The sequence below is a fragment of the Hydra viridissima genome, unplaced genomic scaffold (genome assembly GCF_058129835.1).
Source record: "Hydra viridissima isolate aposymbiotic clone 2 unplaced genomic scaffold, HvirCarnegie_v1 scaffold_2, whole genome shotgun sequence".
NCBI classification, from domain to species: Eukaryota; Metazoa; Cnidaria; class Hydrozoa; order Anthoathecata; family Hydridae; genus Hydra; species Hydra viridissima.
The window spans coordinates 6726625-6753093 of record NW_028324301.1 but is presented as its reverse complement, the minus strand read 5'-3'; the positions used below and the strand labels follow the sequence as shown (position 1 = coordinate 6753093).

Sequence of the window (26469 nt, the reverse complement as noted above, 5' to 3'; positions counted from 1 at the left end):
CGAAAACTAGTTACTAACTGAAATCATATCCGCGTCGCTTTTTTTTTTTTCTCTTCAAAATTTTAATGTAAGAAATGAACTGGAAATCATTTTAGAAAAATTAGATTTTTATTTTGAGCAAATGCGATATTTCGATATAACATCGAGAAAATTAGTTTAGTAGTACAATTTTTGTAATGCATGTTACGACTTTAGCATTCTTCAATATCCTGTTTACATGACCTTTTAAATGAGTGTAAATAAAGACAAATTATTATTTGAAAAATATTGTTTTTGTTGTTGTTGTTGTTCTTATATAAATAGTGATCGTAACTTAATTTTTTTCGGGATTGCTTATAGGGCTTTAAAAACGTCATGACGTCACAATCTTTTGGACGTGAAAGGGAAGTATTCACAAATAATTTTGAATGCATCATGACAATAATCTTTTGACAATAACCACACAATTACAAATGTTGTAAAACTAGTTGTGCACATATTTATAAAAGAGCTTACTTTTTTTTTTATGAGATAAGGTTACGTTTTCCATAAAAAAACAAAAACAATTTAAATATTGTTTTTAAATAAAATAAAAAAAAAGTTTATTTCTGATAGAAAAAACATTAGTTTATTACAAATATTAAAAAAAATAAATTTATTTGCTTGAAAATAAAGAACTAAAAACAAATTTGTATTACAATTAAGCAGATGGTAAAGGCTCATTTTCAAGAGTGTCATTGTCCTTGTAGATAAATTGATTAATTCGGCCCGTATATTCTTTAACAAATTCAGTGCGGGAAATGCAACCCCAGATACCAGTTAAGCCTCCTCTGCCTTGTAAACTTAACATAACGGAATCGGTCAACAAATCGTTCGGAACTCGAAGTATCGTTGAGGGCAGTATTGTACATACAAGACTTCCGAAACTCTGATGCTTAATTTCTAGCTACTTTACATGAACCGATTTCTATATCTATCTAAAATCCTTCTAACTGTCTCTCCACATATATTAATATTTTAAAATTTCTTTTAAACTCATTAACAAGTTTACTGTTACTAATACTAAGGGTTTTTCTTACCTCTCAATAACTTTGTGTCTAGGTCTGTTGTCTAAAATGATCTGCCGGTCCTCGGCAACTCTTTGACACTATTGCTCGTCTTGTAATTTTCCTTTCGAACGCATTTCTCCGAAACATTAAGCGCTTTGCTTATTTCACAGTTCAGTTTTCCAGTATTCACTACTCTAATGATTTAACATCGAACCGCATCGGATATGCTTTTTCTGGCAGTTATTTCTGTGAAAATTACAAATTTATTACCAACTGAAATAATTTTCAAAGTAAAATTATTAATTTGGACAATTTTTTGAATTTAGGTCCAATTTATAGTAAAGTTTAGCAGATCATATTGTCAGAAATCAATTTTAAGTGTTTTTTTCGGAATTCTTATATTCCACTTCCGTCTATGAATATATGCAGATTTATTTGGTCGCATACTAATTAACACTTTTGTTAATAGCCAATTAAACTTATGGAAAAACTGATCACACTTTGTTTATCCAATAGATTTATTTGATTGATTGAACTGCCTTTTTTTCCCCACAATTGAAATACTGCTTTAAATATTAATATATATTTTTAGCCATAAAAGCAGAGACAAATACATTTTTAGTTTTATACATAAATTTAACAATTAGTTCAATATCAGTCATATAAATTAATATTTTAAACTCAAAAAAATATAGGCCAATCAAAACTTTAAAAGTTCTGCAACCGTTCAACTTTTCTTTTACTTAGAGTAGAAAAAGCTTTCTTTTTAAATTAACATTTATTTCAAGCAAACCATAGAATAGCAATTACATATCACAAATACAATTCTGCCATGCCACTAATTTAATGTGTAAATACATTGAAACATCCCTTCAAATACATCACTATCTATCTACTACTGTAATCCTATTCCAACCTAACCAATCCTATTCCAAAAAACCTTCACACAAGTTATTTTCACTGTAGTGGACATTTTTTGTAAAGAAACTTTATATTAAAAAAAATCTAAGATTTAAATATTCAATAAATAACTAATATTTTTCAGTAGAACAAGAAAAAATAACATTTATAAAACTAGTCTTTATTGACAAACCTAGAGGGCTTAATTGTACAATATTTTGATTGAAGACCAATAGTTTGCAGTTCAATAAATTGAATAAAACAACAGATGTTATTAATAAATAAAACTGCATTTTAATACTCATCATCATCACTTTCATCATCATTTCCATGCGCACTTTTAACTTGATCAGGATATCCTAACACTTTTGATTGAGCCCTGGGTTTAGCTGAGGGCTTGTCACCACTATAGTCAATCATCTCTGCCAAGCTTAACCTCCATTCTAACAATTCAGTAGGAAACTCATCTACTCCACCTAAATCATCAAAACCAACAATAAAATCTTTAGTTTTACTATCTTTTATACAAGCTAATGTTGGAAGAACTTTAATTTTGAGCCTTTGTGCCAACCATAAACATTTTTCAGCGTTGACCTTAACAAAGCGAGTTTCAATATGCCTTTTTGCAATGATATCAAGATGTTTATCAATAATTTTGCATCTGAATGTACTCTCTCTATAAAAATGACAAACAAAACGTTCACTTTTTTTTTGCTCATCAAAAAACTCTTTTTCATCTTTCAGTTCTTGGTATTCGCCATGGCCAATTCTCTTCCATTCCTCTTTTCTTAGGGCTAATTTTTTGATTGAATTTATTCGATCCTGGCGAATTCTTTTTAAATCCTCATCATCTAGATTTTCCAGACGATCAAGTTCAGCATCCACTATGCTCTCAACAACTTGAGCAGCCTGCATTACTTGTTGCTCAACAGCGTTCATTGTATTAGTTTCTTAAACTAAAAAATATATAAATATTAGATAATAAGAAAGATAACAAAATTCATTAAAAATGCACTGATTTAAAATCTAATCCCCCCCCCCCCCAAAAAAAAAACAAACAAACAAACAAACAAAAAACAAATTAAAACTTTAAGGTTTGTAAAATAATGAACATTAAAGATAACTTACACATATATCTAACTGTATGCATGTTTTATATATGAAGTTATATGAGAAATGTTTTATATGTGGGAGTTACATGGCAAATAACTCCCACATATAAAACATTCTCTTATCAAAGTTTAGTTTACATTCCTTTGATACACAAAGTTAAGAGTAATAAAAGAAACAAAGAGTTAATTTTTTTACCAAATAGCCTGATTATTCATGTTACATTTTTGTTTTAAAGGATTAGTTAAAAAATTACCAAAAAAACATTTTATTACTAGAATTTAATAACTATATAGTAAAAAGCAAGCTCAGAACATGACCTAACTTAAGCACCTAAAATACCATTAATAATGCTATAATAAGCTGTAAGATCAACTATTTGGGTCATTTATACAAGGGTTTTTTACAATATACTAAGATAATAGTTGCTGCCAATAAACTCTAATGAGGTAATTAAGACCAATGTTTTAAAAGCTTTAACTTAGTTTCAACTTTGTAAGCTATTTTTTATAAAACTTTTAAATAATCATAAAAAAAAAAAAAAAAAAAGCCAGTAAATTTACATAAAATAATTAAATGTGGAAGCAATACTGTACAAAAAAAAATCATTCATTGTAGTCATAAACATCCTTTTCTTTGATGATCTTTAATGCACATCTTCTGGGATGCCCTATTAAGGTTCAGCAGTAATCTTCCATTATGTTTGAGTCCAATTGGACTTGATTTTTGCACTTAGCTCACATCACCCAAGTTATCCAGAAACTCACCCAAGTGATTTTATTAGAGAACAATAACGGTCCTTTTATATTCAACTGCTATAAATTCAAAATGCATTCTTAGTCTCTACAGTATTGTTGCAATAAAAAAAAGTGATCAACACTGCAGAGTCTAAGAATAGATTTTTTGAAACCTGAATTGTTACACAATAAATTCTCAGTGCTGCTTCCTAGATGCTGTAAAAGGAAATATAAGTGTCAGGTTGCAGCAATCTTTTATTTTACAGCCTGGATGCTAACAAATCAACATATTGATTTGCTAAATATAAGTTTCTAACTAAATCATTGAAGCCATGCTGATGAAGTAGGGAAAGTTTATTACAATGTAAATCATGTAGCTTAAAAAGGTCACTCAAATCAACTTTATCTGTGGAGGCAGGTAAATCCAGGGCTTAACATCAGGCAAATCAAAAAGTACAGGCCCAGGTATTTTGTTACAATGGAAAATCAGGGTTATTAAATTGTAGCTTTTTAGAATGATAGACAGAATTAGTAGTTACCCAAATAGTTTATTGATTTTCTCCATTAGCACACCAATTTGAGGTTACTATTGTTTTTTTAAAAACACAGGTTTTGCACACTTGGTATAAGCCTATTTTTTCTTTTATACTGTAAAGTTCAGTATGTATTGTATGTATATATATATATATATATATATATATATATATATATATATATATATATATATATATATATATATAAAAACAAAGTTATCCTACTGTCCCTTTGAACTAGCAAATAAAAGCTACTGCAAATATTGGGTTATTCCTATATTTTCTTATCTTGAGTATTTCAAACATGTTATAAAAAAGACCTCAACTGCTGTAGAACATGGGGAAAAACAAAGATAAATTAAGATAAATATATATAAATCACTCATATACTCAAACTCATACAAAAAATTTTTTAATAAAAATATTGTAATAGTATTTTTTATATATGAGGTAATATTAAATTGGTTTGATATAAATTGTATTAAAAGAAAAGTTTAAGAAAAAGTCGGAAAGCATATCAATATATAGATTTCTTCACTCAGAAATTATTTTCAAACTGTTGTAATTTTCTCTGCTATAAGATTTTTTGATTTTTTTTTTTTTGACTTGTAAATCAACATTATGTTTTCTTCCTTGTCTATGTTAGTCTAATATACTTTGAAGTTTAAGTGACAAACAAATTAAATTAGAAAAGTCAAATTACTTGCTGTAGCTTGAATTAAGATTAAAAATCTTGTTTTGTTTAACGCATATAATAGACTCAAACAGTTGTTTTACGCCAAGTTTGATATAAAACGCTTGTGCTTTCATGTCAACGATGCACCAAGGTTACAAAAAGTTTTCGCACTTATTACATTCTTCCTTTTTAAAAGGCATCTAAAAGACTGACAGACTATACTTGTAAATAAACGTCTGCGTCTCGTCATTTTTTTTATTCGAGACGAGACGATGACATCCGGGACACAATTTTAAAATTCCGAAACAAAATTATTGTCCCGATTTATAACTTTATTCCGGGACAGTTTTTTCCTTTGTATCGTTATCTTTTTCCGGGACATTTCTCGTCTCGTTATGCTTTTCCCATCATCCACACACAACCAAAATATATGCTCTCTCACCGCCTTTGCAAGTTGGACTCTATATTGCAATTGGTTCCTGTAGCAATATAGCACCTCCTCCCGAGTTTAGGTCGAAATATAGTGAAAATCAATGGTAAAATAATAAAAATTGTTATACGACGTAGGGGCAATATAAAAATTGTTATACGACAAAAACTCTTTTTAAAAAACAAAAGCTAAAAATTGACAGTTAATTACTTTTATCAATTTTTACATCCTGTGTTCAAAATGCTGTCACAGTATCTATCATGTAGTTCATAACTGTAAATTTTCGATTGGTAAACGGAAAATAATATTTAGATGTTGGTTTCTAACTGTTCTTGTAATGGAATGTTAGAAATGTATGGTAATTAACTTTATCATTTTTGATGAAAACTCCTTCCAAAAAGAAATCCTCAAACCACAAGGAGAAAAATATCAAAATTTGAAAATACAGCTAATTAAGAGTTTTAATAAGACAAAATCAAGCTATATGAACAGTTTTGGTTTCCAAAAACCTTCTTGAAAAAAGAAAATTAGTACATAATATAGTTAATAAGTTAACAAGTATGATAAACTGTAGGTATGACTGCAATCGAACCTGTTTGTAAAAACCGTTTTTGTCAGAGAAAATAAATCATTAAGATAATAAATTAAATGTTGAGGATGAAAGCAGTGACGACAAAGATTCTTGCACGCATTTCATTATTCCTGAAAAGAAGCAACGCGAAAAAACGAGAGATAATTTTTTTTTATGACTTAGTAGATATTAATAATAAAATGATAAATTAAAAGTTCACTGAAATAGAAACATAGTCAGATGCCATAAAAGATAATGGAACTCAAGAGCTGGTTGTGTTCTTAAAGCAAGACGTTATCAGACAATATCATAGAGCAATTTGCCTCAAGTAAGAGAGACAAAATGTTCTTGTGTATAATGCATCTAAAAAATCGTTTTTAATTTTTTAAAATTTTAGTAATTTTTTAAACTTTAGTTCTTAATTATAAAATGAACCTGAAATAATTTCTAGATCGCCGTTTGGGGTCTTTAGGGCAAAAAAAATAGTTTTGCAAATAACAGAATAGCAGGTACCACGGCCTGCAAACATTTTGATAGCAGGTACCATGGTGTGATAGATAAGTGAATTTATAATACTAATGTTAATAAAAATGCACAATCACCATATTGGGTTAGGTCTAAAACTTTAAAGAGAATTCAGGGCAGTAGAAAAAATAAAAAAGAGAGAATGGTACAGGGGGTGGAGGGTGGAGGGTGGAGGGTTCAGATAAAAATTGAAGTTTATAAAAAAAAAAAAAAAACACAAAAAAATTCATATTTTTATTTAAATTGATTTTTTCAAGTTTACCTAAACAAAAAATATGAATTTTATTTTATAATTCAAATGTTATTAATTTTTTAGAATAAATCTTACAATAAGTATATCTGAAACGCATAAATTTATTCTGCAAAGTAAAACTTTTTTTATACTTAGGCTACCATTTTCCGTATTTTAGTCTTTTCAAAGACGTTTTACTGACCATCATGGCGTAAGAATCTCCCAATTTTTTTTGTTAAAAAAATCTTTATCAACTTTTTACATCAAACATTCTCAGAATTGTTTTTTTGACTTGGTATCTGTCTTATCTGTTAGGAATCGTTTTCTCATTAATCTTTCAGTCTTTTTTTCAATTAAAATCAACATCTCTTTAGTTCAAAAATCACCCGTGACGTGCTGTATGAAGTCGTTAAAGCTGTTCAAGATGGTGCCAAAGAAAAGAAACGTAATTTCTTAGAGACAGTTGAACTTCAGATTGGGTTAAAGAATTACGATCCCCAAAAAGATAAGCGTTTTAGCGGTACAGTCCGACTTAAAAACATCCCTAGACCCAAGTTAAAGATCTGTGTTCTCGGTGATGAGTCTCACTGTGACGAGGCCAAGGCTAACAATATTCCATTCATGGATGTTGAGGCTTTAAAGAAGTTAAATAAAGATAAAAAACTTGTGAAGAAGCTTGGTAAGTAATGAAGGATAGATAATTCTCTAGATTTTCTAAAGTTAATGATATGATGAGCTTCCTACTTCAGGTCCGTGTTTTTGATACACATGATAACAATGAAGTTCTGATCTTTTTAGAAAATAATTTATTCTTAATTCTATAAGTTTTTAAAGTGTTTTTATTGTCTGTGATGATCATTATATTTGCTACTCTTGACTGCATGGATGACGAGTATCCACCAAGATCTCTGAGACAATTCAAAACTAAATGTTATTTGGAATTAAATGTCAATAGAGCTTTGTAAATCAATCTCTGAAAGACAGCCTTAGAATAAATCATAAAAAGAATTAATAAGCCTTAAATCACTAAGGAACTCTATCATATTGATATGTTTTAAGTAACATTTCTATTTAAAGATTGTAATTCTACCCATCTTAAATTTTCTCTATCTTATTAATATGTAAGTTTATTTTCTTTTAAGTGAATTAATGAGAATCTTGCATGAAATAAGCCTAGTGTTTCTAGTGCTCAATAGCTAAAAATTATTACTAATAAAATGTTGGTGCATTTATAAAATTTAATTTTTCTCTATTTAGCAAAGAAATATGATGGTTTTGTTGCATCAGACTCACTCATTAAGCAAATTCCTCGTCTTCTTGGTCCTGGTCTTAATAAAGCAGGCAAATTTCCAGTCATGATAAGTCATGGTGATAAAATGATGGACAAAATAAATGAAATCAAAGCAACAATTAAGTTCCAAATGAAAAAGGTAGGTTACCAGGACCTTGGCACATTGATGTTTTGATGCAAGTCTTTGCCTCATCATCTTTGGTAAGGCCAAGCAACTGGGAGGCATATGCCGAGCCCTTTTTTTTGAGGGTTTTACTTTTCTTAAAATAGCTTGGCCAAAGTCTGTTGCTTTGTGAACCTTTGTAATAAATTATTCTTCAGGTTTTATGTTTGGCAGTTGCTGTTGGGCATGTTGAAATGACAGAGGATGAATTAGCCCAAAATATTTTTTTGGCTGTCAATTTTTTGGTTTCACTTCTGAAGAAAAATTGGCAGAATGTACGCTCTTTGAATGTTAAGAGTACAATGGGGAAAGTTCAGCGTCTGTATTAAGGAATAAAAATTTTTGCCATCATTTTCAGTGTTCTTCTTGTCTTTTTCCAATTTTTTCTCAAAGTTTTTGCAATTTTCAGTTTGAAAACTTAAGCTTCAATAGATAATAGATACATTTATCTCTATTTCCCAATTAATATCAAAGGATTTTCTTATAAAAAATAAAAATTATATGTAAGAAAAACTAGGCTGAATAAATTTAAAAAATAATTGATAGAAATGAAAGAGATTATTGAAATACTTGTGTTTAAAATATTGAATATACTTCTTAAAAACAATTTACATGTACAGTTTTATGTACCTTTAAGTTCTTTGTTACCTAATGTAGTGTCAGGCTGATAACATCTGCATGGTAAGGTGACGTCCATAAAACACTTACGTAGTAAAATCAATGATCTTAGACCCCTTTTAAGCTTTTAACCTTTCTTCTGTGTACACACCTTTTTAAAAAGGTAAGACCCCCCTATAAGGTCTTCAAAACATTAAACATAAAAAAAGACTTACATTAGACATTTTTCTGTGCCTAACTCCAAGAAGCTAGAAGTTATTGACAAAAGAAAAAAAATGATCTAGAAAGGATTCCTGTTTCGAGTATTTTTTACTTATTCTATTATAGATCCACAATTATTGACCTTATTAAATCGAATACATTATGGAAAACAGCCATGAACTCTGCTTCTTTCTGTAACCAAAATCGGAAAAAAGCTAACTATCGATTCTATTCATATGACAAAATCACTGCTTTTTGTTAACATAAAGATCGAGTTTTCGGAATAATCCTTGAGAAAAATAGTCCCCCATACCTGTGTACGTACATTTTGAAGGCCCACTAAGCAGCAATGGTGTCTTATTATTTTTGATAAATTTTCTATTTTTGTAGCAATATACCAGATATGTGCATGCTGCATTAACTATTAGCTGAGCGCTGAGTACAAACTCAAGGGGTTCCCTCTGTTTATTTATTGCATAAATCTAATTAATGAGTATATTTAATAAGAATATTAAAAAGAAAATATAAAATTTTTACATTGAATTTAATTCTCTGTAATATTCCAGCTCAATAGCTAAGTCAATTGTTTTTGACTTTTTATTCATAACGACTTTAAAAATTAAGAGGATTTTTTGACAAGATACATTACGTATGTCATCAAAAAATATATGGTATATTTAAGTTCACATCTTTTTCAAATTTAAATTATCTCTTAAAGTGTAGGGGTAATCACTCCTAGCGTAAGATATAAATTCATGTAAAAACACCTTTAAAAAATTTCATGTGTTAATAAATTTTTTAATACAGAAATATTTAAATCATCTTTACTTTTTTTTTACTTATGTTATATACTATACTGTTATATTATGGTTATAGTTTTACAGAAATTAAATATTTTTATCACGATGCTAAGTTGCCAAAATATTTTATCTTAAAAAGAAACTCAGCTGCATTCCATGGAGTTGTATTATTAGCTTTTTAACACATAGGGTTATGGTAGTTAAGAACTTAAACGTATATAAATTATAAATGCTAATTATTTGAGATATCTGAACAAGCAATTTGATAAATTCTATGTTTAATGCTGCCAACAGTTGCAATTTGGTTAGCAATTATCATGTTATACCTAATATCTGTTTCTTTAGTTTAAAATAACAATTGCTAACTAACTTGACAACATAGTCAAGTTGGTTAGCAATTGTCAACAAATACCTTTTCTTCCAGAAAACTTCAACCAGTTTTAAGAGAACGAGACTGGCATTGTTTAATTAAAATCTGAAGGAAATCTCTAACTCAGTACTTGATTTTTTTTATGAGGGGACTTATCAGATCGTTGGGAAAATTGATCAAGTGATTCACATATCAACCTCACATTTTATTACATCAAAATCAATTTTCAAAGTTAAAATACGTTACGCTATTAATGCTTGTATATTGTCAGCAAACCTATGGACGAGTTAAGGGCTCTGTCTTCAAATTAAAATCTATAAAATATTCGCTACCAGTTTCAAGACAAATTCAGTTCATTGACTTGCCGCAAGGTTGACAGACTTGCGACGAGAAGAAGAAGCGCTTCTTTTCTTTGTTGATGTAGTTGATTAAATATCATTTTTGATATTTAATCAACTACATCAAGTTTCTCTGATTCAATGTTTTTAAGTCTTTAATGTTTTTAGTTTCTTTTACATTGAACCTTAGTTTTCTTTTGACAAGAGCCCAATATCTTTCGATAGGACGTATGTCGGGACAATTTGGTGGATTGCAGTGTTTTTCACCGAAATCTTTTTTATGTTCTCTAATCCAGTTTAAAGTTGTCCCAGAGTAGTGACATGATGCTAAATCGGGCTAAAATAACGGGTTACCCGTGTGTGTTCTTAAAAACGGCAAAAGACGTTTCTTGAGGTTTCTGAGAAATTTCTTGATACAATCTTTTATGTATATTTTGGTGTTAATTGTTCCCGTAGTCACAAAGCAAGAGCTTCTTTCACCACATTCACAAATTACTTGCCAAACTAAGAATTTTTTAGCGAATTTTTGCATTCCAATTCATTTATAATTGGAATTCAGTTTCTTGCAATTATATGCTGAATAATAATCTGAGTTTTTTTACAACAAAAGATCAGTGGCTAAATTCGCTTAAATTAAAAAAAAAAAAAAAAAAAAAAAAAAAAACGTTTGCAACGCATAACATATAAAAAAATATTTGAATCATACTATTTTTTGGTTGCAGCGAGAAATCGTCTTTTAAAGAAAGATACCAACTTTGGCTTTGGAGTTTGCGCATTGGATATAGAGAAAGATTTAAAGAAATTCGGTCCCGGTTTAACCCTTTAAAAGTGCCTATCGTTCAAGATGGCGGCTCCAATCACCAAAAAGAGGAAGGTGCATCAAAATAACATATTGTTATCAGCTCAATTTGTCGAATAATAACTAAATAGTCAAATGAAATTATTCATGTTGGATTTTGTGCTACGAGAACATTTTTTTAAATATGTGTTGTTTTTTTATTGCAAGGATATATTCGGATATAAAAATAAAATGGTTTATTCCATATTGTAATTTTAGTTTGTTGCTGATGGTGTATTCAAGGCAGAATTGAACGAATTCCTAAAACGTGAACTTGCTGAAGATGGTTATAGTGGGGTGGAAGTGCGAGTTACTCCTTTAAGAACAGAAATTATCATTCTTGCCACAAGAACTCAAAATGTTTTAGGAGAAAAAGGAAGAAGAATTAGAGAACTTACATCAGTTGTTCAGAAGAGATTCAACTTCCCTGAAGGAAGCGTGGAGGTATAGATAAATGTTAACTAATATTAAAGAAGAATTTTTTAGTTTTATCAGAGTTTTGTATTGTTAAAAATTAATTATAGTTACAAAGCCATATACTGTATAGTCTCAGAATGGCCAGTTTACCAAATTTGTTCTATAGAAATATTCATGTTTTGCATAATACTTCATATAACCATATTTTGATATGCTGTAGTTCATATTTTATTTTTCCATGAAGTAAAATGTCTATAAAAGATGAAATCTTTTATAGACATTTTGCTTATTATTTATTTTTTTGTAATCACTAAATCTCAGCAAAATTACTTGGAACTGCCAAATCAAGTTTGTGTGATTAAAACCATTACAATTAGCAATATGAACAATCAACACAAAAGAAATTGCATGAAAAGTAGTGCGGCCTTAAAAAACAGAGTTCTGCTGCTTTAAAATTCTCAGTGTAGATCTCAACTTATGTAAATGGACAATAACCATTGAGATATAAGCACCATAGATGAAAATTAAGATAATTATTTCTTAAGTTTGAAAACAATTAGCTGCATAACTGCAGCTATAGTTATCAAATTATTGTTTTGAAATGCATAGCGTAATTTTTAATAACGATTGCACTTGCTAACAATCATAACTCAAAAATTTGTTATTAAAAAGATTATTTCTTTTACCTCATCTATTGATCTTATAGCTATATGCTGAAAAAGTTGCTACACGTGGCTTGTGTGCAATTGCTCAGTGTGAATCACTAAGATACAAGCTTTTAGCTGGTGCACCAGTAAGAAAGTAAGTACTAATGTCTGATTATCTTAATTAGTCTAAATGGTTACAAAATAAATAATTTAAAAAATGTTTTCATTTAAATGTAAACAACATTCAATTTTAAAAAGTATTTGTTATTAGAGCATGTTATGGTGTTGTACGTTTCATCATGGAGAGTGGAGCTAAAGGTTGTGAGGTAATTGTCTCTGGCAAATTAAGAGGACAGCGCGCTAAGTCTATGAAATTTACAGATGGTTTCATGATTCACAGTGGATATCCAATTCAGGAATACATCGATACTGCTGTCCGACATGTTTACCTTCGACAAGGTATAGACTTTTAATGAAAAAATGCTCTTCATTTTATTATTCAAAATAATAATCTTAGTCGTTATAGTTTTTGATCTTTAGGTGTACTTGGAATCAAAGTTAAAATTATGTTGCCATGGGATCCCACAGGCAAAACTGGACCTAAAAAACCATTACCTGATCATGTATCTATTCTTGAGCCAAAAGAAGAAGTTTTACCTCAAGTTCCTTCATCAGAACAGAAAGGTGGAAAGATTGATCTTGTTCCATTACAGCCTGTAATGTAAGTCCTTTTTGTTTCATTTGAGTTTCAACTTAATTTACTAGTTTTTAAACTGATAAGACAGTTTTATTTTAATAAAAGTGTTAAAGAAATTACCCTGTAGTTGAATTAATTTTTGTTTGTTTATTTTGTTTAGGTAATATTTTAGCCTGAAGATGATAACCCAATCCAAATGATTTTGTAAAAAGGTTTTACATGTGGAAAAATAAACTCTACACTAATATCTCCAGTGTCTATAATTGAGAACATTTTAGTTCTAAAATAAAAAAGTTAGATTATAATTCTTTATTAGATTTAATTAAGATTGTGTCTGTAGCTTTGAATACTCCTTGAGTAACTTCCAAGTGTTTTAATGATTAATAATATTCAGTATGCGGCTTAAAGTTGCAAATTTTTGTTGAGTTGAGATTTTTTCATGATAACTTTGGTTTCCTATATTAATAAATCAGCTATGCCTTTTTATTTTAAGTTCTAGCTGTCAAGGTATTCCATCTGATAGTGAACTTAAGTCAAAACTTTATTAAAGTTGCTAAATTAAGAACCTGAAAGTTGTTCTAATGACCTAATCTTTATAGTCTTTAACTTATAATCTTATGAGCTTCCAAAGTAGATTGTTGCTAACTTTGTAGATTTGCAAAGGTGTTTTGGGTTTTATAAACCAGTATAGACTCCTAACTTAACTGTTCGTCATGTTCTTTAAGATATGCTTTTATTGGAGTAATTACTTAGGATTTTCGGTCTTCCTATCAAATTTGATATTGAGAAAGGATAATCAACTAATTTCTGTTAACCCAGAGATGCTCGCATTACAACTTGGAATATTTCTAGACCGCTTAAGATCGTAAGAACTAATACTTCTGACCGAATCTACTTTAAGTTGCAAAAATAAATGAGGATGTATAAAGTTGTCTCAGACTTTGAAAGGTTGAGCAACTGCCTGATCGTTTGTCCTTTGATGTGGCTCAAAATTTAAGCTCAAATGAGAACAAGGTTATCTCTGTACACTTGTATCAATTCATTGAAATGTTTTCGTTAGCAATAGCTTCGACAAACTAATTCAATGATTCGTTTAGATTTATGTTAAGTGTCTTTTTATGTATTTTATTTCCAAACAGTCTTGTTAACAGTTCAATAAGCGTTTTTGTAATAAGAATTATACAGCCAGTAACAGGCTGAAAGTCATGATCAGATTTGTCATTTTACAGCTCACTGCGGTGATCCTCTACTTCATCCGCAAGTTTCGCGAAAAGAGTCGGTATATTTTCCTTAACTGCTTTAAATTTCGCTTGGAACTTTTTCCCTAAGGGCATCTAGTTATTATTTTAGTCTATTTTTTGAACTTATTTAAAAGTTGGCTATTATTATCACTTGATTGGATTCTAATCTAATGATCGAGACGGTCAGTGCATTAAACTTATTTCAATTTCTTCCACATAAATTCTAAGTTTAATTTGGAAAGCTGGTGTTTTTTCAATTTAAGACCATAATCACTTCCGCTGTTGCAGTTGTAATGATACTGGGCTCCCAAACTATACTGGCCCCAACATAATTAAGCAAAAAGTTGTAAAATATATTAGTAAAATTAAAGAATAAAATTAAGTTAATACTTGATTTACATGTTCATAAGTATGCTTTAACAATACCAAAATAAGCAAATGTTTGTATTTTTAAGTCATTGATAAACTAATGGATTAAGAAAGCACTCCGACTGCGTCTCAAAACATTTTTTTTTTAGGAATTTGGAAATGGTTTTTTTTATTGTCAAAGAAAGTATGCTGTTTAACCAACCGAGGGCATTTTGTTTTCTAAAATGAACTTTCCGTCAAACCATTATGAAGTTTACTGAACTATTTTTGATAAAAGTGAGCTTACTATATATAATAAATTTCCGGTTACAACTGCAACAACTGAGCAAAGCTTTTTTTAAATAAAAAATTATTTAACATTGTCTTAAAACCTTTATGAGATAAGAAGAGCTTTTGAGTTTATCAAACTTTGATACAGGGTCCCATAAGTTTGCTAGTCTATTGCTTAGAAAGCAATTCAGTTCTTTCCTCACAATACAATGGCTGCACCATTACGTCTTGCTAGTTCTGCTACTTCTTCAACTTTTTTTTTTATCTTAAACATATTCTCAGTAAAATGGTTAATTTTAAAAAAAAACTATTGCTTTTTCCTTGAATCTTACGAACTATAAATTTTCATCTATATAGACGCTTTTCAAAAAAAGGTTTACTTTTAGGTTTTAGCACCAGTAGGACTTTTTATACCGGTGAAGCACGAGATTTTTACTTCTATGTTTTTTTTTTAGCCCCCAGTGAAAATCTTAAATGAATGTTTAAATGTGGCTATGAGATTTTTACTCCTTATGTAAAAATACACTTAACGACCCTAACGTATTGTCAATACTTTTACAAATTGCATCATCTGAGTTAATCTGGTGATAATGTAAATATTATATTATATTTAATTTAATTACTCAATAAATTTTAAAACTTCTTTTTTTTTAATTTACTTTTTTTAAAATAACTTTATCTGTTTTGCAGTTAAAAAAGACTTCTGAAATTGATGGAGAACTCGAAAATCTTTATTAGCTCCTACGCCAGACTTAGGCACTGATCTTTTGTTGTTATAAAAGAGCACCGCAAGAACCTGTAGTATATAAGTACCAAACTTAACTTCTATTTTCAGAAAAATGTTTACCATTCCTTGATCATCATCTTCATCTCAGAAAATTTACTCTGGAGCTGGCCAAACTGTTACTTGGACCAGATCAAATATCAGCACTACAAATGTTGAGAAGCTGATCTTCACATCTCAAAATTCAATTTTGAAACATAATATTGGAAAAAAATCCTTGGTGTTTATATTCAGTTTTTATTTTCTCAAATATTATACTAATGTTAGTATTTAATATTGGTTTGGTGAGAATCATGGCTTAAGATGAATATTCTTTAAACTTCGGCTATTGAAGTTTAACGAGTTACTGCTCGCTTTTTGGTTGAGCGCAAACTAAGTTCTATCTGCTTTTCGGTCGAGCACAAATGTTTGTACTATTCGGTATTTTAATTTTTAATTTGGTAATCGCTATTTAATTACATTATTCGTCAGTGCTTAGTTGATACCCAACTGCAGTCAATAAATAATTTTTCTGCTGTTTTTACAATTTTCATTTTCTATAATATAAGATACCAGAAAAAAAAAGGGACACGTCACATCTGAGTTGATTAACGGCGGTCGCCACCCAAAACTTTTCTGGTGTTAAAATGTTCTGGCTTCTGCCATCCAATTAGCCGCCGCCGCTAGAATCTTTTTTTTAGGAGCACAATGTTTTCGAGGACACCGCCGATCGTGAAGCGAAGCCACAAGCGGCCGCCGCTAGATATCTATTTTAGCTAACTAGATATGGAATTAAAATAACTAAGTTATTTTCTCTAAATGTTTATTTTATATATGGAATTTTTCATTTCTTAAATTAGGACTTTCTTAAAGCATAAGACTTTGTTAGGTCACACAACGGTAACTGTAGAATATTTTTTTATGTGTAAAGTTGTTTTGAAGAATTAAATATTAAATTCTGCGTATTTTAATAGTTTTAATTGTGCAACAGAGCTTAAACTCATAATATAATGGAAAAAACTATATTAATGCATATCTTAATTAAATTTTGTTTTTTTTAAACAGTTTTCAAATAATGAATAGTTTTTAATCACTTAAAGTATTAAAAAAAAAAAAACACTTTCTGACAAAATCATTTGACAATTGAATCGATGTAAACAAAAACGTTCTAAGTCATAAAAACTATTTAATGACTTAGAACGTTTTTGTTTACATCGATTCAATTATAAAAAAAAAAAATGCAAAAAACGAATTAGGTACAAATTTTATGTTCATAACGTCTTTCTTTTTCTTTCCTCACAGCTTTGTGAATGTCTTCTTCTATAACCAAAACTTCGTTAAAATAATTCATGATAGTTCTATACCGATTTCTAGAAATTCTTAGTAGTTTTTTGAGTTCTGATCATAAACCATGAGAACTCAGTGAGGATTGTGCCTTCTAAAATCAATTTATAGTATCAAATAAAAATAATAAAAAATATCAAATAATAACAAATATTAACAAATATTAACAAATAAAATAGCTCAAATAGCAAGCTTACTTTTCATTATAATTTCATAATTGTTTTTTCGTAGCAACATTACCACATGGCAACAAATCACAACAAATCACATTGCATTTGACTGTGAGCTAATTATCAAGTTTAAAAAAACAACAGACAAAAAATATCATCGATGTGTTGTAAGTGGTACGCCATATTACTTTAAACATGTCTTTTTTTTTATTAAAGGAAAATTGAAAGTTGTTTATAAACAAATTTCTACTCATTTCGTTTAATTAAGTATTCGTTTCGTTTAATTAAGAGATGGTTTTATTAAATTTAATTGTTTTGTTGCTGACCCTCGATGGTAAGACATAATTCTAAAATCGGATTAATTATTCATTAGACATTTTTATGAGGTGTTTCAACCAAACAAACTTAATGGAAAATTTATTTGAGAGTAAATTTACTTAATAGATATAAAAATAAATGATTTTATTTAAACTATATTTCTTTACATAGTGAGTTGGTTGTTTCATGAGGCCAAAAGCATTACTCCTATATCAAAAAAATGCGATACTATTGAGAGAATGGCTCCAAATCCATGTAATTCAGTTGCATTTCTAAAATACTGTGCTTCTAGATGCCAAGGTATTTTTAATTTTTTGCAACTAATGTGAGAGTTTTTTTAACACGAATTACGTAATTTAATGTTAAAATTTTTTTCACAGGAAAAATGCAACCTAAACTAAAATGTTACTTAAAGAAAAACGAGAAGGAAATATTACCCCGCATAGTGGGGGGAGAAGATAGTACAGAGGGACAATGGCCTTGGCATGTTAGTTTAAGAATAAATGATAAGCAGTGGTGTTCAGGCTCGATTATCACGAATAGATACATCTTAACAGCAGCTCATTGCTTCGGTTCGTAAAGTTTTTGCTTGCAACAACTTGCAATAACTTGCATTGATGAATTTTTCTTTTTTTTTTTTAATCTGTTAAATTTAGACTCAAAACATACTAGTACCAACGCTTCTGATTGGAAAGTACTAACTGGAGATCATCTTCTTTCAACAAAAGATTCCAAGGAGGTTGCTCATCAAGTGAAGAAAATAACTATTCACAACAAATTTAAGGTCGTGTTTTACAATAAAAAAAAAGGAATGTTTGGTGTTGGTTCCAATGATATAGGCAAGTTCTTTTAGAACATTTTTCAATTTTTTCAAATTTGTTTTATTGTTTACTTAACAAAAGCTGCTGATTTTTAAAAACGAAACTTTTTTTGTAACAAATCTGCGAAATTTTAAGAAAAAAGCTAACATGTAAAAAAGAGACAAAAAAGTGAAAGTTCTTAGAGAAAAAAAAAAAAAAAAAAACGAAATTTATTTTCTTATTACATTTCAGCTTTGTTAGAGCTAGAGACACCGATCTCTTCAACACTTATAAGTAGAGGTTTTTTGTGCCTACCGGATGAACTTGATCTAGCTCGTGAAGGCGATTTGTGTAGAATAGTTGGTTGGGGACATCAATCCTTCATCAATGGTAAACAACCTGAGATTCTTCAAAATGCTCAAGTACCAATTGTATCAAATGCGATCTGCAATCAGCCCAAAGCATATAACGGGCGCATAAATGAAGAAAATACATTGTGTGCTGGTTATCCTCTTGGTAAAATTGATGCTTGCATATTAGATAGTGGTGGAGCATTAGCTTGTCAAAAAAAAGGTAAGCTGTTAAAAGATATTATCATCGCTGCTGCTGCCACTACCACCACCACCACTACCACTACCATACCGCCACTATCACCACTATCACCACTATCACCACTATCACCACCACCACCATCATCATCATCATCATCATCATCATCATCATCATCATCATCATCATCATCATCATCATCATCATCATCATCATCATCATCATCATCATCATCATATTGTTTATAGAAATACAACCTTAATTCTTAGGATTGTGGTTCGCAACCGGAATAATATCATCGGGCTTTGAATGTGGAAGTCCCCACTCGTATGGATTGTATTCAAATGTTGTAACCTATAAAAATTGGATTATTGAAACGATACTGCAAAATTAAAATTGAACAGTTACTAGCTTGCTTTTACGGAATAGTTTTTTTTTAAATTTGGAAATACATTTTTTGTCTTACTTTTATTGAGAAAATTGGGAAAATTACAAGCGGTGGTACAAATGACTAAAAGTTAAGGCTCTTTTATTTTTTACCACTCAAAGTTAACCCTAAGCAACAAAAATAAAGATTTCATAATTAATCTCCAGCTCAAACTTGACATTTAAAATTGCAAGTTTTGTAATACTAATTTTGTATAATTTGCTTTTACAAACAAACATCAAGTCAACATTTTCTAAAAGTTGGCATTTGTCTTTGTATTCTGCTAATCAGACTAATTTACCAAACACTGACCTGAATTTAGTTGATTATAACCCTCGTAATTAGGCAGCCACCAGTAATAGTAAAGTTCTACTAGTTGGCAGATTGGTCATCTTTTTGTATAGAGATGTTGAAGATTAGTCATCTTTTTTATATAGAGATGCTGCTGTGGTTTATCTTGCTTAACTTATAATGCTTGTAGCAAATACAAGATATAGGTATATAATATAATTTCTTTGATTACGTTTTTCTGCATTTCTAATTTTCAGCAATCTACTTGACCATTTTGCATGAAATTTTCAGGAACTATTCTTTTTATAGAAACCTGTTATTTGAGCTAAAATTAAAAAAAAAAACACTTTCATTCATATAAAATTAGCTCTAACTTCTTATGGCTTGTCCTGACCCATTTTCGGTTATGCAGTGAACTAAAAACCCGCGTCATTTAAATCAAATTTAGATATCCAGAAAAATTTCATTCTTTTTGTGCTCAAATTCACTGTCTACATTTTCATTTGTTGAAGTACTAAATTTAAGTTTTCATTATTAGAATAAGCAAAGGTCGAAGCCAAAATAGTGTTGTGGTAGATTGCATTACTTTTTGAAAGCATTTAATTGTTCATCCTTTTTTGTTTAAACTAAAGTTAGCTTAAACTTTTGATTTCTTAAGACTATTTCAGCTCTTGTATAATTTTTTTCCTATATAAACATTTAGATTTTATAAAATACAAAAAACTCTATCTATTTTTCTGTGCCATGTGACAATCATTTGTTATTCAAAAAATATTAAAAAATAACATTAGCAACAAAATGTAAACATACACACAAGAATAAAAAGTCAACTTTTAATTTTTATATTACACTTTTATATCTGCAAAACCTCTGACTTTTCTAGTAAATTTTCATCAATACTCTTGCAAGATTTACCAAATTTTTCTTCAAAAATTTGTTCAAACTTTTCGCATTGTTCACTCCGAACAAACTTTGTGCTCTTTCTGAGCTTAACATTTCTTTGTTGAAAAAAAGTAAATACTGTATGAAACACAAGATCATCACCTGTTGCTAAAGCAGCGCTTAGAAATTTTTGTGGAGCAACCAAATCAATTATATCATTTTCTTGCAATGATTTTAATGCAGAAATTATACCGTCTTTTTCTAGCAAAACTTCAATAATATCATCGTGGTTGCTGCCTAATCTTTTAAGCATATCTAAAGCTAAGTTAAATGCTGGAGGGTATTCTTTTTGCAAGGAAAGAAGCAAAAAAGCTAACGATTTTGAATCATTAAAAACATGATATTGTATAAACTGGTGCAGTTGATAGTACAATTTTTGATCAGAAAGAATTTGTATAAGGTATTCATTTAAATAATATTCCACTGAGATCTTATAATGGCTTAATGATCGAATATACTCTAACAAAACTGCAATAACTGTCTTATAAGAACATTCCTTTTCAACAAAAGGTTGGAACACACTAACATACATGTCACTTTGCTCTATAACTGACTGATTTTGGAACCAAAATCCAGTAAACTCATTTTCTCTAGTGGTCTCTTGAACCTGTGCTGTTCCTGTATTATTGAGTTCCAGGTATTCTGAATAAACTTTATTCAATTTATCAAAAACTTGTGTTATGATACCAAGATTACATGAACAACCAGGTGTAAGTAGCTGATTTAAAACTGATATAATAACACTTTTACTTCCAGATCGCAAGAGTAGGAAGTCTATAAGCTTAACTTTGTCATTAATCATATTTGCAAGTGAAGATAGTTTAACTTGAAGTTTCCAAAGACATCCTAGTTTGGCATCAATTATAATATTGGGTTGAAATACAACCCAATTTGCAGAATAAGTTTCACAAGTAAAGCTTTGTTCTGAGGTTTCAAAAGCTTTGGAATCGCAATTAAAGAACACAGGCTCAATGGGCAGAGGTGAAAGTACGGGATAATAAAAAGTCACTTGACCATCAAACTCTCCCTGTAAACCAATATCAAATATCATTGATGTTCGTGATGCTTGGTGATGAACAGCTATCAAGTTATCAACAACATTTACAGCAAACCTCCCAACTGCACCTAAACGTAAAACAGCTGTCTTTTTAGCAGGGCCATCCTTTTGTAACTGGTACAAAACAATTTCAGCACCAATAGAATTTAATGAACGAGGATGATTTCGTAAAACTACTACATAAATATTATTATAAATATTAGCAACTGTTACATCTCGTTCTAACAATGCAGTAGGCTGAGGGTTCCTTGAACAAATAGGATTCTCAACTTCAAACTTTGATAATCTAGTAATAGAACCATTTTTAAAAAGATAAGGATGTATCATATTTCCCATTATGTCAGATGATAGTAATAACACGAAAATATCAGGAAGAAAGACAAACCAATTTACTGAAGTATGATAATTTTTGAGTAGCTTCAAAGAATACTTCTCACTGTGTACTTGGTAAAATTCAATTCCTTGATTTGTAACAAAGACAATATCATTGTTGCCTGTCCAACAAAAACCAATAATTTGAGTTGAACGACCTCTACATGTTTGAGAATACTCCTCAAACTTTGCTCCTTCATTGAAATTTACAAAATCTATAGATTTTACAGATCTTTGAATTGCTAAAATACACTGATTGGGTGAAAATTTAATAGAAATTACATGTCCTTTGTTCTGTAGTTGAAATATTGTATTTAAGTTACTGTCGTACTTCTTTACTTGTACGCGAGTCCTGTCATTGTCATTCGAAACTGCAAACACCTGCTTCATGCATTCATCAAAGAACACATTGATATCTTTGGAAACAGGCGGAAATGTTAATGAATTCTGTACCAACTCTAAATAATAAGATGCCATATAAATTTTTATGTTAACACCAGAATGTCTTGTTTATTTCATGAACTAATAATCTTTTTATGCATCACATATAGCTAAATATAAAAACGGTAAAGCTACAGTTAAGCGGCCTAAAATAAATTTACATTTTCGCTTTTTACGCTCTCGTTCGCGGAGACTAAAAGTATCATAGAATAGTAGATAAAACCAAAGTAGATAAATTTCAAAGTAGTTTTTTTAGTTTTTTTTTTTGAACTTGGTACTGTGTAATTTTTATATAACATTTTCTATTGTTATTATGTTATTTTTATGATATTGTTTTTACTTTGTTACTTTAATATGTTATGCGTAGATTTATTTTTGATTATTTATTTACTTAAGTTATTTGTAATAGTTAAAGAATATAAGTTTATATGATAATTGTTCATGCTGATGTGTTTTTAAGAGATATGTGGCTATGAAAATAGCCGTATTATAATAACAAGTGTTTACCTGACAATTTTTTAAGTTTTATAGAAATATAAGATATAGTAAATTAAAATCAAGCGCTCTGTACTATTTTTATTCCACTTCTTCTAAACTTTATTTAATTCCACTTCTAAAAATTTATTTCTTTTTTGAAATCACTCATGCGTGCATACTATTGTTCTAATTAAATGCATTAAACTCTCCACCGTATTTTTAAAAGCGAAAATGTAAATTTATTTTAGACCGCTTAACTGTAGCTTTACCATAAAAACTTTGAAATTACAGGATGATTCACCGTCAAATATTGAGACTGCGGTTTATTTTTTTTGTTTCCCCATATGATTACACTTTCTTAATCTTAGTCGATACTGACGAGATGAGTTTCAACGTAGATTTTAAGGACTTTTCAGTTAGGTCCGTATTCTAACAAGAATTTACGGATCCTAAAATATTAGTTAGGTAGTTGAAAGTTACCGTGGGAAATAATTACACAGGCTAACGATGAAAAAACCTTTTCAATAATTTTACCAAATTCCTATGTTATTTGTTATGCTGATTCCTGTGTTGTTTAGTGTGCTAATCCCGAAAATAATAAAAATAACCAATTTCTCACATTTAAAAAGCCAAAAAAAGTTTCTTATCCAAAATTAAAAATTTCTTTTAAAATCATTCAACTGTTATCAGGTTGCTAATACATTCTAATGTTATAGGTTGACAATAAAATCAACTGTTATTAGGTTGGTATTTCTGATAAATGGCATATCTGTTTGTTTGCTTTTAATTAATATAACCTTGGTTTGCAGGGATTATTCTCTATGCTTTTTATCAACTCTAAATATGGCTAATCATTATTTTTATCTTTATGGTTGTAAAAAACTCTCCAAACCTTTTTTGTTATAAATGTGGTGACTTTGAAGTTAAAAAACATCAAACATCTTATCAATTAGTAAAATATTGATCAGGATTTTCTGTTGATGAACCACCTCAATCACGTTTACATATCATGTGTAATCATGTGTAACAAAGTGCTTTAATGACTGGAATTTGTCGGATAAAATACTTTTAATTGTATCAGCATGGAAGTATAAGAGATGGACGTGCAACTCATTGTTTAACGTCACAGAGGCCGCAGAAATCAGCGAGCCATGCGAGTTTCCGACAAGCTCTAACTTTTTACCCGTCAACAAAAAATCTATTAAAAAGGCTGCCGACAGATTTAAAACAGAAACTCTGATCATGTGGTATTAGTTTAAACTATTATTATATTTATAAAGTACTATTTCACGTGTTGACAAATTACTAAACAATTTACACCAATGTAAAGGTAATTAGTTGTCAGCACGAACAGATTTTATAATTTTTTCAAGATTAAAGTTTGTAAATTTAGGAACTTTTTTCGTGTAAACAAAGTCTGTCAATGACAAAATAGATCTGTAAGGATAATTTTAAAATGATTAAAAAAAAGTATAGCGAAATATAAAAAAGCTGAAATAAAATTTTTTGTTCAGATCTGGTTTCATTCAATTCCTTGGTCCTTCATTCACCAGCCTTATATTTGTGTATTTTTTTAGTATTTTTTTCGATGTCGCATTTTTTTTTGCCTCGACTACTCTATAAGCTTCATAATATATATTCCACTATGCATTATTTTTTTAGTAGGTGTATTTTCTAATGGGCATAATTCATTTGATAAAGCAAAACCTTTTAAAAAAGTTATTCAAATTTATAATTATCTTGCAAAATGCGGCCAGATGTTTCATGTTTTCGTTTTTCATATTTCATATACTATTTCATTTGTCATAAAAAGCACATAATAACCCATTTGTTTTAGTTTATATACAGCTAAATCATATTATGTTAATGTTAAATACTTAATTATTCTTTCGGTTTGCCATAAAATGGCTTTGCTGAATTCTTTAAGCCGTGACGAGTTATTTTTCTTTATTGTATTTATATTCTTTTTATGTATAAGCTATTTATCCTTAACTGTTTATATTTCTTTTGTAATACATAAAAATAAAAAAATATAACGACAAAGTTGCGCGAACTAACATCATTATAACATCAATATAACGTCATTATAACATCAAAATGATGTTATGTTTAAAAAATATAACATCCTTTTTCAAGATATAACATCAATATAACGTTATTATAACATCAAAATGATGTTATATCTGAACAATATAACATCATTTTTCAAGATAAATCGTCAATATAACAACAATGTTTATTGTTATATTGATGTTATATCTTGAAAAATGACGTTATAATTTTCAGATATAACATCATTTCAATAAATTTCATCACAATATTTAAATAAATCTGATACATATAGCTGTTATATATAATATAATATAAACACAATATTTAAATAAATCTCTTGACCTATTCATATAAACTAATTCTATACACTCTCAAAAAAAATCCGTTGTATACAACGAATTGGGTAACAGATCAATCCGTCGCTATTGCACCAACGGCTTTTCCGTTAAGTTAACGGATAAAAGTCTTAACGGATTGAAGTGCGTTGATATTTTTCCAATAAAAGAATCCTTTTAAATAAAGGAGTTATTACGTTAGTGCATCAAATTATCCGCTGTTTTTATTCAGTTAAAATAATGTTATTGTAGGGAACAATCAGTTAAAATCACTCCATTATAATTAAAGGTGAATTAAGCCACAAAGTATTGTAATTTGATAATAAAATAATCCTTATATTTTTTAATAACACCTGTTCCATAAAATTTGAGACTGGCTTTAAACTTGAATAAAAACTTAAATAAACACGATAAAAAAATTTTTTTTGGTATGTTATTAGAATTAAAATAAAAATAGATTTATCACAAGACTCCATAACTTCGAATTTGATCAAGTCTGGTATTGGTACCTTGTACCAGCTTTTGTACAGCATTTAGGTCAAGTCTACTGGCACAATAACGAATCCGACGCTCAAGGTTTGATATATTATTTGTAGACCATCCATTCTTGTAAACATCCCGCTTAAGCATTGCCCAAAAATCCTCTATAGCACGAGCTTCTGGTAAGGTTGCTGGATTGTCTTTTTTTTGAACAAATGGTATCTTCTGGGTTTTTAACCATTTTGTTACCAAATTAGCATAGTGAGATGTTGCTAAATCAGGCCAAAAGATATACTTGATGTCTCGATATATTTATTAATAAAAGGTTGCAAGCGCTTTTGTAAACACTCTTTTAAATAGATCTCTTGGTTTACCGCTTGGCCAGAAGGAACAATGTAAATAGATGTGACCCCTCGAGGGGAGATTTTTTCAAATTTTGCAACATCATAATACTTAACAATGTCTGGTGTCAATTTTTGATTATTTGAATAGTATGTATTATTACCAGCCAGTGTGCTATTTGACAAAGTAAAGTATGACTCATTGTCAATAATAAATTCATGGTTGCGATATTTTGAATAACGTCGACCACATTTTCGGTGACCCCAAAGCCTCTGTTCAGGAGTTCTGCTTGGTCTTTTTTTTCTTT

General features: G+C 29.4%; 5 protein-coding genes and 2 non-coding genes across 9 annotated transcripts; 5 read left to right on the top strand and 2 right to left on the bottom strand.

Annotated features, from left to right (window-relative positions):
* Nucleotides 1-2093: 2093 nt before the first annotated feature.
* On the bottom strand, nt 2094-5135 carry LOC145193320 (phosducin-like protein 3). Its single transcript, XM_090080393.1, has 2 exons — nt 5012-5135; nt 2094-2884 (listed from the first exon to the last, which is right to left on the bottom strand). The coding sequence occupies exon 2, from the start codon at nt 2865-2867 to the stop codon at nt 2223-2225; it is 645 nt and encodes a 214-aa protein (XP_089936519.1). The 5' UTR covers nt 2868-2884; nt 5012-5135; the 3' UTR covers nt 2094-2222.
* A 1717-nt stretch (nt 5136-6852) lies between these two features.
* On the top strand, nt 6853-8547 carry LOC145187307 (large ribosomal subunit protein uL1-like). Its single transcript, XM_080063670.2, has 4 exons — nt 6853-6953; nt 7117-7421; nt 8000-8172; nt 8355-8547. The coding sequence occupies exons 1-4, from the start codon at nt 6949-6951 to the stop codon at nt 8523-8525; spliced, it is 654 nt and encodes a 217-aa protein (XP_079919796.2). The 5' UTR covers nt 6853-6948; the 3' UTR covers nt 8526-8547.
* On the top strand, nt 7466-7535 carry LOC145198542 (small nucleolar RNA SNORD18). Its single transcript, XR_013850502.1, has one exon. It is a non-coding gene; the product is annotated as a small nucleolar RNA SNORD18 (small nucleolar RNA).
* LOC145198531 (small nucleolar RNA SNORD24) lies at nt 7586-7658 on the top strand. Its single transcript, XR_013850491.2, has one exon. It is a non-coding gene; the product is annotated as a small nucleolar RNA SNORD24 (small nucleolar RNA).
* Nucleotides 8548-10193: 1646 nt separating the features above from the next.
* LOC145187292 (small ribosomal subunit protein uS3-like) lies at nt 10194-13369 on the top strand. 2 transcript variants are annotated; one of them, XM_080063641.2, is made up of 6 exons: nt 10194-11397; nt 11581-11805; nt 12485-12579; nt 12697-12884; nt 12966-13146; nt 13283-13369. In XM_080063641.2, the coding sequence occupies exons 1-6, from the start codon at nt 11368-11370 to the stop codon at nt 13284-13286; spliced, it is 723 nt and encodes a 240-aa protein (XP_079919767.2). In that variant the 5' UTR covers nt 10194-11367; the 3' UTR covers nt 13287-13369. The 2 variants fall into 2 exon arrangements, with proteins under 2 accessions (XP_079919767.2, XP_089936517.1); XM_090080391.1 differs by lacking the exon at nt 13283-13369 and having other exon boundaries at nt 11236-11397; nt 12966-13150.
* Nucleotides 13370-17440: 4071 nt separating this feature from the next.
* On the top strand, nt 17441-19463 carry LOC145184176 (transmembrane protease serine 11D-like). Its single transcript, XM_090080390.1, has 6 exons — nt 17441-17613; nt 17769-17897; nt 17978-18169; nt 18254-18436; nt 18650-18970; nt 19216-19463. Exons 1-6 carry the CDS (start codon nt 17571-17573, stop codon nt 19338-19340), a joined length of 993 nt encoding a protein of 330 aa, XP_089936516.1. The 5' UTR covers nt 17441-17570; the 3' UTR covers nt 19341-19463.
* A 933-nt stretch (nt 19464-20396) lies between these two features.
* On the bottom strand, nt 20397-23120 carry LOC145187262 (regulator of MON1-CCZ1 complex-like). Of its 2 annotated transcripts, XM_090080389.1 has the most exons (2): nt 22984-23120; nt 20397-22493 (listed from the first exon to the last, which is right to left on the bottom strand). In XM_090080389.1, the coding sequence occupies exon 2, from the start codon at nt 22423-22425 to the stop codon at nt 20518-20520; it is 1908 nt and encodes a 635-aa protein (XP_089936515.1). In that variant the 5' UTR covers nt 22426-22493; nt 22984-23120; the 3' UTR covers nt 20397-20517. The 2 variants fall into 2 exon arrangements, with proteins under 2 accessions (XP_089936515.1, XP_079919731.2); XM_080063605.2 differs by lacking the exon at nt 22984-23120 and having other exon boundaries at nt 20397-22656.
* Between the last annotated feature and the right edge of the window lie 3349 nt (nt 23121-26469).